Genomic DNA, 9,357 nt, shown 5'->3' on the forward strand with positions numbered 1-9,357 from the left:
AACACAAACAGTCCATGTACGCCTACGAGAGCCCCCATGACACATTTGCCGTCGGATTGCTCAAGTCCGGTGCTTCTATACAAATTTTGTGAGACAGAATTACACAACAGAAAATAATCTATAAAAAAAATTCAAACCAATAGTTCGTGTTTTTTTTTTTTTATTGTCGTTCAACCATATACAGTTAGTACAGTACACAGGGAAATGAGACAATGTTCTTCCAGGACCATGGTGCTACATAAAACATCATTGGACAAACACAGAACCACATGAGACTACACAGACTGAATAAGACCTACACATTCCGACATAAAGTGCACGTGCAAACGTGTGCAAAAAGTACAGGACAGTACAATAATTACTAAAAAGGAAACAGGACAATAGGCACAGTAAGAGACAGTGAGAGACAGTGCAGCGCCGACCAGTACACATTTCTAATCTGAGTAGTGCAGAAAGATGACAATTTCTAAAAATGCCGAATGTAAACATAACATACTATGAAATTGTGTTCTATGGACATAGCAGTTATTGAGGTAGCAGCCAGGTATAAAGTGACAATGAATTAAGTAACTCTGGACATGTGCAAAAGTTGGATGGTGTACAGGTGTGTGTGTGTGTTTGTGTGTGTCAGTCCAGTCTCTGAGTATTGAGGAGTCTGATGGCTTGGGGGAAGACGATGTTACACAGTCTGGCCGCGAGGGCCCGAATGCTTCGGTACCTCTTGCCAGACGGCAGGAGGGTGAAGAGTTTGTGTGAGGGGTGTGTGGGGTCATCCACAATGCTGGTTTCTTTGCGGATGCAGCATGTGATGTAAATGTCTTTGATGGAGGGAAGAGAGACCCCGATGATCTTCTCAGCTGTCCTCACTATCCTCAGCAGGGCTTTGCGGTCCGAAACGGTGCAAGTCTCAAACCAGGCAGTGATGCAGCTGCTCAGGATGCTCTCAATAGTCCCTCTATAGAATGTGGTGAGGATAGGGGGTGGGAGATGTGCTTTTCTCAGCCTTCGAAGAAAGTAGAGATGCTGCTTGGCTTTCTTGGTAATGGAGCTGGTGTTGAGGGACCAGGTGAGGTTCTCCGCCAGGTGAACACCAAGGAATTTGGTGCTCTTGACGATCTCCACAGAGGAGCCATCGATGTTCAGCAGAGAGTGGTCACTCTGTGCTCTCCTGAAGTCAACAACCATCTCTTTTGTTTTGTCCACATTCAGAGACAGGTTGTTGTCTCTGCACCAGTCCGTCAGCCGCTGCACTTCCTCTCTGTATGCTGCCTCATCGTGCTATAGGCAGAATAAACACAAAGAGCATGTAGATTCATCCACATAACTGTCCCGAAGGTGTGTTCCTCCACAAAACAAACTCCAGCCGCTAGTGGAACCAGCAAAAAAAAAAAAGAAAAAATTTTCAGTTTCCTCAGACAGTCAAACGAAGGTTCAGTGAGCCGGCACATTCAACTGCTATATGAGTGCAACAAGTTTCTTGCAAGAAATACTCCACAAAACAAACTCCAACCAATAAGAGGCATAAGCACAAAGAATGTGCAGATTCATCCACAACACTGTCCCAAAGTTGTGTTACTACACAAAACAAACTCCAGCTGCTAGGCGGAACCAGCACAAAATGAAACAAAAATGGCACTCAGTTTCCTCGGACGGTCAAGTGAATGTTCATTGAGTCAGGCTCACTTGGCTGCAACATGAGAACCACAAAATAACTTACTCCATTGACTTTATGAAGGACATCGCTTGTTGGGGACATGTCAATATTTTATGGCCATCCTTAGCATCTATTCTCAATTTGGCCGGGAACATCAGTGCAAAAGCGACCCTCTGTTGATGTAAGAGTTTCTTGCATTCCTTGAATCGATCACATTTCTCTCTTGTCGTTAAAACGCACGAATTCGCAAAGTCTGGGAACAAGAAAATGCTGTGGTTCTTCCAAGAAAGCCTTCCTTTACTCCTCGCCTCACGTAACATGAGATCTTTATCGGATGATCTCAGAAATTTGGCCAGAATTGATCGGGGCCTGTCTCCCTCAGCGGATCGCCGAGCCGGAACCCTGTGAGCTCGCTCAATTTTCAGCTTATGGCCTGTTATATAGAGCAGACTCGGAAAGAGCCCGTTCAGGAATTTCACCATATCCCGACCTTCTTCAGCCTCAGGAATTCCAACAACACAGATGTTATTCCGCCGACTACGGTTTCCCATTTCCTCCAACTTTACCCAGACGCACTCCAAATCCACCTTGGTCGCTAGTGGATTAGCAGCTAATTCCCTCTCCGATGACTCCAGATAATCGATCCGTTTCTCGACATCCCCCACTCTTGTAACCACCTCAGTGAATTTCATCTCCATGGCAGTGATCGATCAACGTATTACAGCAAGATTCTTAAAGTCAGCAACAACCTTCGTCAGCATTGCCGGCATGTTCAACAATTCTTGCCGAATTTCCCTCACTTCTCTGGCCAAATCGGCTCCCAGACTTGCGACTTGCTCGGGGGCATCAGCTTGAGCATGTAAGTGTCTTTTAATGTCTCCAGAGCCCGAAGATTTTGAATTCCTTGACATATTGTCTTCATAGAACAGTTAAGGATCAGGGTGTATCGAATCTCACTGGTTTATGACATAAAAAGTATGAAAACTAGCAAAGTGAGCAGAGCTCGCCGTTCACTCGTCCGAACCTCGCATGGGGTCACGTGACTCCAATGAACAGTGGTTTTTAATCTAAGTAGACCTAGGGACCCCCAGTTGACCTGTGTCACTTTTTCCCCACAGCCGCCATATTTGTGGCCATCAGCGGGAGAATTTACGGGTGAATGGAAAAACACCCGTAAAACGATCTCAAGAAAAACATCAAAAAATGCTTTTGATCCAAAGTCCCAGGAAAGGTGTATACAGGACTGAGGTCAGCACAAATATTGCTAAATTTGATTTTTGCAGATATTTAAATGTATTTTATCCTGATTTATCTCCATATGCCAGCGAGTCTGATGTGTGACAGGTGTTGTTGTGCCGAAATTGGTGACTTAGAGAAATCTGTGACTAGAGGTCGCTGTTTTGGTGTTCCTGGTCAAAAATGACCGGCCTATTAAAAATTGCTTGTAAATATCTCATTATGCTATATTATCACCAAAAATTGGATTAGATCTTTTTGTCAACTTGTTGTCTTTCAATTAGCAGAGGTTTTGTATTTGACCTGAGCTTATGCACCTAATTTTTGAGTGAAAAAAAAAAACAAAAAATCTTTCTAGGTTATTTTGACAAAATGTAATACCATAAGAAAACATCTGTGCTATAAAAATTACACACTAATTTGTTTTAATATTTAACAGGGAAATTTGTTTTGAAGCACTTTTATTTTGTTAAAAAATGGCAGAATGTCACACTTGCGGTGTTCCTGGTCAAAAATGACTGGCCATTGAAAATGAATGGGGAAGATAACAAAAAACAAGACTTTTTTGCCAGTTACCCTTGGGCCAAACAAGGCCAACCAGGGAATGAGGTGGGTACAATGTCAAAGGCGGAGTTTCACCGAATTTGTCAGGATATGTATCCAGCGCACAACGGTACAGATTCGAAGAAAAATAAAAAAAACTGCGGGCACAGTACAAATCCGTTAAAATGCACAATGGACGCAGCAGTACCCAAATAAATAAATTTCCATGGTTTGGTGAACTTTCATAGACGGTATGCTGGGACAACGTCCCGCTGTTAGTGGAGAGACCACTCGGGACATCATGGCAGTTACAGTCTTTGAGTTGTTATCACTAATTTATCTTGCTAGCTAGCTAATGTTTACATTAGCTATAAACTCGATATTCTAGATAACTAGATATCATGATATCTCAGCTTGAGCTCCCCTTTTGCTTGTGAAATGGGTGAGGTGTGTGACGTTTACATCAGCTTTTGGCCCTGGCAGGCCAGTTGATAGCCCTGGCTCGCACTGGCCCGATAGTGGAAAAGCAGCTAATGATCTGCTTCTTTATGAGAACAAGAAAATTCCAAAACACATTGTCATAATATTTTGTCTGAAATGTGTAATGACAGAAAAATCATGAAAGAAAGATATTATTGGAGAGGGGTCACTGTGGGGCAAAGAAAGTTCAGGTGTGTGTGTGTGATAATGATGGAGGATAAATGGATGTTGGATAAAGTTCAGGGTAGGATAAAAATCTTCTGTGAAAAAGCATGTACTACTCAAGTGTGTGTGTGTGTGATAATGTTGGATAGATATTGGATGCAGTTCAGGGTAGTATAAAGTTAAGCTCTGTGGTAAAGTAAGCATGTAATACTCTGAGTTTGTGCGTGTACATGTGCGCAGGTTCGAGGCCTTTATGTTTGCAAGCACACATGCTCATATGTGGTCATCTAATGGATGAACATGCTGAACACTCAAATTTTCTCTTATTTTTTATTTACCCCATTAATTTTCAATAGCTGGTCATTTTTGACCAGGAACACCATAAGTGTGACTTTATTTTGTACAAAATAAAAGCATTTCAAAACAAACTTCCTGGTTAAACATTAAAGCACACTAGTGTGATAAATAGTACAGAATGTTTTCATATTTTATTTAATATTGCCAAAATTATCCAAAAATAATGTTTTTCACTCAAAAATTAGGAGCATCAGGTCAATGAGGCCTATGATCAGTAAGTTCCAAATAGAAATACAAAACCTGTGCTAATTGAAAGAAAACAATTTGACAAAAAGATCTAATCCACAAGTTGGTGATAATATAGCATAATGAGAGATTTAAGCACTTTTTATTAGGCTGGTCATTTTTGACCGAGAACACCAAATGTAACAAAGTGAAGAAAAAAATAATATTTAAAAAACTAGCAATTTTGGACCTACAGAGCTGAAATATTATTCTAAAAATCTTCATTTGTATTCTGCAGAAGAAAAAGTCATACACATAGGATGGCATTTTTGGGTGAACTAAACCTTTAATGAGGAAAACATTACTGAGTGCACCTTTAAGCATTATGCTTATTCAAATAGTAAGCCCTGTCATGAATTATTTTTTCAGAAACTGGTGTATTTATTCATATATACATATCTTCTCCTCACACCCCCTGTAATACCTTTACAAACCTCTAGTTCTAGAAGACTGAAATATAGTCTTTTTTTGTACACCAGAAACCTTCATAAAACTCTCCAAGGAATTTTTTTAATAGATGGAATTGCTTTAGTCTTTATTTATCAACTGATTAAATGATTCTCCCTTACTAATACCCATGCCAATGCACAGACAGTACTTGTAAGGAAATCCTTAATGTGATGTGTTAGGATACATTACACCAGCGATTCTGAAACTAGGGGTTGTTGCCCCCTTGTGGGCCGCAAAAAAAAAAAAAAAAAAAAAAAAAATGATAGAATGTGATTTTTTTAAATGAATTATACATATATAGAATTAGGTGTTCTAAATGTTAAAAATATGGTGCATAAAAATGAGAAATATTAATAAAATAAAATCTGCTAGGCGATTACATTTTGCTGCTATCCCATTTGGGGGGGGATTTGGTTTGCAGGGGAGCCACAAAGGCGGGGCCTCACACTGAAAAAGTTTGAGAACTACTGTATAACACATAGGCAATGAGAGTCTTCTAAAAAAGTATTAATAGCAAGGTAAAATGTAGTAGTGAAAGTCTTAAAGCATGAACAAATACTAAATTGTAAGCTTTTAATGGTGTTATCAAATCTTAAAACAGAATAATCAAGATCACAATCTAAATTAAAAAAAGGTTTTATTGTATCAACAAGTCTGATAACAAAAACTCTTGCATGGAAAAACTACCGCAACATCCAACTAAACGCCTTGGTATCTTCACCTCTTCTTGAAACCATATTTCTTTCTCTCATAGAAAAGGTCAGTCTTCGAGCTGCCGAGGTTCACAATCTTGGGGCAACCATCCCTCTGTGTAAAAAAGGAAACAAACAGTTCCTAAGAAATGTCTAAAAACACAACAAAAACACCAAATCATAGTAATTCCATTTGCCATTCTGACATTATATTCAAGATGAGATTAAACAGTACCAAAGTACTGAAGAAAATATGGTTACACAATCCTTGATACTGGGGAATATAGCAGATTCATAACTTAAGTTGAACAGAATTATCATTATGAATATTACCCAAAAAGCTTGTCAAACAATCCTTAATCCACTTAAACTCAGAGAGAAAAAAAAAAATGTAGGTTTCCTCACATCTTTCTCCTGGATGGTGCACTCTTTGCAGTAGTAAGCATCAGATACTCCAGGTCCTCCACAGATGACACAGCGCCCTTGGTAAGACCCATAGTTGCATTCATCACAAATACGAACAAGTGTGCAAGGTCTGACATAGGAGTCACAGATAACGCATTTGCCATCACCTTAAAAACAAAAACATGTTTTAAGAGACAATACTGCATATGTTGGACAGTGTTTTGTTTTTTTAATCCCCTTTTCTTCCCAATTTGGAATGCCCAATTCCCTCGTGGTGGTGCGGTTACTCAACTCAATCCAGGTGGCGGAGGAAAAGTCTCAGTTGCCTCCGCTTCTAAGACAGTCAGTCCGCGCATCTTATCATGTGGCTCGTTGTGCATGACACCGCGGAGACTCCCAGCATGTGGAGGCTCACGCTACTCTCCGCAATCCACGCACAATTTACCACGTGCCCCAATTAGAGCGAGAACCAATAATCGCAACCACGAGAAGGTTACCCCATGTGACTCTACTCTCCTTAGCAACCGGATCAATTTGGTTGCTTAGGAGACCTGGCTGGAGTCACTCAGCACACCCTGGATTCGAACTCGCGACTCCAGGAGTGGACGTTGGACAGTATTAATTTAAAGGGATAGTTCACCCAAAAATGAAAATGCTCTCATTACTCACCCTCATGCCATCTGTGTATGACTTTTTCTTCTGCTGAACACAAATAAAGATTTTTAGAAGAATATTTCAGCTCTGCAGGTCCTCACAATGCAAGTGAATAGGTACCAAACATTTGAAGCTCCAAAAAGCACATAAAGGCAGCATAAAAGTAATTCATATGACTCCAGTGGTTAAATATATGTCTTCTGAAGTGATGCAATTGCTTTGGGAGAGAAACAGATCAATATTTAAATCCTTTTTTTACTATAAATCTCCACTTTCACTTTCAGAATGTGAAACTGAAAGTGCAGATTTATGGTAAAAAAGGACTTAAATATTGATCTGTTTCTCACCCACACCTATTATATCGCTTATGAAGATATGGATTAAACCACTGGAGTCATATGGATTACTTTTATGCTGCCTTTATGTGATTGTTGGAGCTTGAAAGTTCTGGCCTCCATTCATTTGCATTGAATGGACCTAAAGAGCTGAAATTTTCTTCTAAAAATCTTTATTTGTGTTCAGCAGAAGAAAGAAAGTCATACACATCTTAGATGGCATGAGGGTGAATAATGAGAGCATTTTCATTTTTAGGTAAACTATCCCTTTAATACATAACCAAACACCCATAAAACTGCAAAATGTGAAAACAATATGTTTAACAATAAATAATGAAAAAAAAAAAAAAAAAAAAAAAGACAAACGATGAACACAGGTAAGGTAAAGGGATCATTTGTTTTAAATAGACACTAACTAAAGCCCCAACACAACATCCAACCCTCCAATACTTACATTTTTCACACAATCTTCCAATGGCTGCAAAGAAAAGAGAACAAATCAGATCCAGAGAATTTAACGCTTGATCAAACTGAACAGCAAAGAAAAACAGTAAAAGGTACAAACTAAAGGATGTCAATACTTCCCTCCAACCACTGAGGACGCTGTAAACAAACGAGTAAACACGTTTGCATCTGTTCTTACTGTAACGCTTCACCACATTATTATCAGAATAAATATGTGGCTTTCAGCTGGAAACTAATGTGGACTTTGTTAGGGAGGTCTTTGAACTGATACTTAAAGAAATTAATGATTTTCCTCCAAGTTTAGGAATGAGACTCTTAATTCAAAAGGCTTGGGTTAGCTAACACTCAACTACCATAGATCAAACAAAGAAATGGACGGAAGTATTATACTTCTGAGAACAATTACACCGATCTAGATAATAAATAAATGGAAAGTCTTACCAACCCCAGCCTGTTTCCTGCAAAAAATCAAATCTGGGTGATGTTTTGCCATAATCAAAGAACAAAGCCAGCTAGCTGCCACACTAGCGGCGACTTTACGATGATGATCTTCTTTTGCGGAGCATCTTATTGCCCCCTACTGGACAGAGTGCAACATGAATAAAGGGCACGAATAGATGCATGATATTTTAGGATAGCAGATAAGAAATCAAATAAATAAATATCAGGTTTAGGAAATGTTATAAATATTTGTGTCTATACAGAGACAACAACCTCTGCGTTTTTAACATTGTATAGAGCGTAACCGTCAACTAGCGTGTTACGACATTAAGTCACTGTTTGCGGATGCCATACAAATGAATGGGGAGAGCCGTAAACTGATACCTACTTGTCGCAAAATTGTCCGTGTCGTCTCTTAAACAGCAATTTTATCGTAGTAAACTCCAGACAATGCTAATTCCAAAAGGATTGCTTTGTGTAACACATGTTGAAGATTAGTGGACAGGCGGTCGATTCATTAATTGATGAGATTTTTTTATATGATTTTTTTCATATTAATGAATTATAAATACATTTGAACATCTTAAAAAGCTGGTCTTTTAAAAGTAGATACAATCAGACCTAAACATGTCAACATCCTTCCAAGACGTTGAGTTTTTTTTTTTTTAATTTAATTTTTTTATTATTATTATTATTACAGAACAAGAACACTTACAACAAAATATACATACAATGATCACAATGAACTCCGATACAATTATAGTAGCAACAAAAAGTAAAATTATAAAGAAAGAAAAAACAATAACAAATAATAATAATTAACCAAATAAAACCAGGGGATAACTTAAAATGAATTAACAAAAGAAAAGGTTTCAAGTATTCTATACATTCGTTTTGCCTTTTTATTTCTTATATCTTTTAGAGTCTCAATATAATGCATCAGTTCAGTTTTAAATGGTATGATGTTAGGTTTATTGTTTGCCCATTTTTGTTTGTGTATATGGTATTTTCCATATATAATTAACAGATTTATCACCAAATTTTGTTCCAAACTCTTATTCTTAAATAATAAAAATATATCTTTATCAGTTAGTCGAATCTTTAATTTTGTGTGTTTAAGTATTAAATATTCAATATCAGTCCAAAAAAGTTGGGTAAACACACATTCAAAGAATAAGTGTTTTATGGATTCTTCCTCTAAGTCACAAAAAACACATGTAGTCTTTGTGTCCCTAAAAAATCTTGAGACTACTTG

At 38.2% G+C, this 9,357-nt stretch overlaps 1 protein-coding gene across 1 annotated transcript; it reads right to left on the minus strand.

Moving 5' to 3' along the window:
• Positions 1-5,730: 5,730 nt before the first annotated feature.
• On the minus strand, positions 5,731-8,246 carry LOC127422968 (PHD finger-like domain-containing protein 5A). Its single transcript, XM_051666901.1, has 4 exons — positions 8,103-8,246; positions 7,651-7,674; positions 6,208-6,374; positions 5,731-5,917 (listed from the first exon to the last, which is right to left on the minus strand). The coding sequence occupies exons 1-4, from the start codon at positions 8,152-8,154 to the stop codon at positions 5,828-5,830; spliced, it is 333 nt and encodes a 110-aa protein (XP_051522861.1). The 5' UTR covers positions 8,155-8,246; the 3' UTR covers positions 5,731-5,827.
• Positions 8,247-9,357: the final 1,111 nt, after the last annotated feature.

The sequence above is a fragment of the Myxocyprinus asiaticus genome, chromosome 32 (assembly GCF_019703515.2).
Source record: "Myxocyprinus asiaticus isolate MX2 ecotype Aquarium Trade chromosome 32, UBuf_Myxa_2, whole genome shotgun sequence".
In the NCBI taxonomy this organism is placed as follows: domain Eukaryota; kingdom Metazoa; phylum Chordata; class Actinopteri; order Cypriniformes; family Catostomidae; genus Myxocyprinus; species Myxocyprinus asiaticus.

Excerpts from the sequence above, each read along its gene's own strand:
- LOC127422968 (XM_051666901.1), bottom strand. The coding sequence starts at position 8,154 with ATGGCAAAACATCACCCAGATTTGATTTTTTGCAGGAAACAGGCTGGG. Across the intron at positions 7,675-8,102 it reads CAGGAAACAGGCTGGGGTTG|CCATTGGAAGATTGTGTGAA; the intron begins GTAAGACTTTCC and ends TTTTCTTTGCAG. Across the intron at positions 5,918-6,207 it reads GCACCATCCAGGAGAAAGAT|AGGGATGGTTGCCCCAAGAT; the intron begins GTGAGGAAACCT and ends TTTTTTACACAG.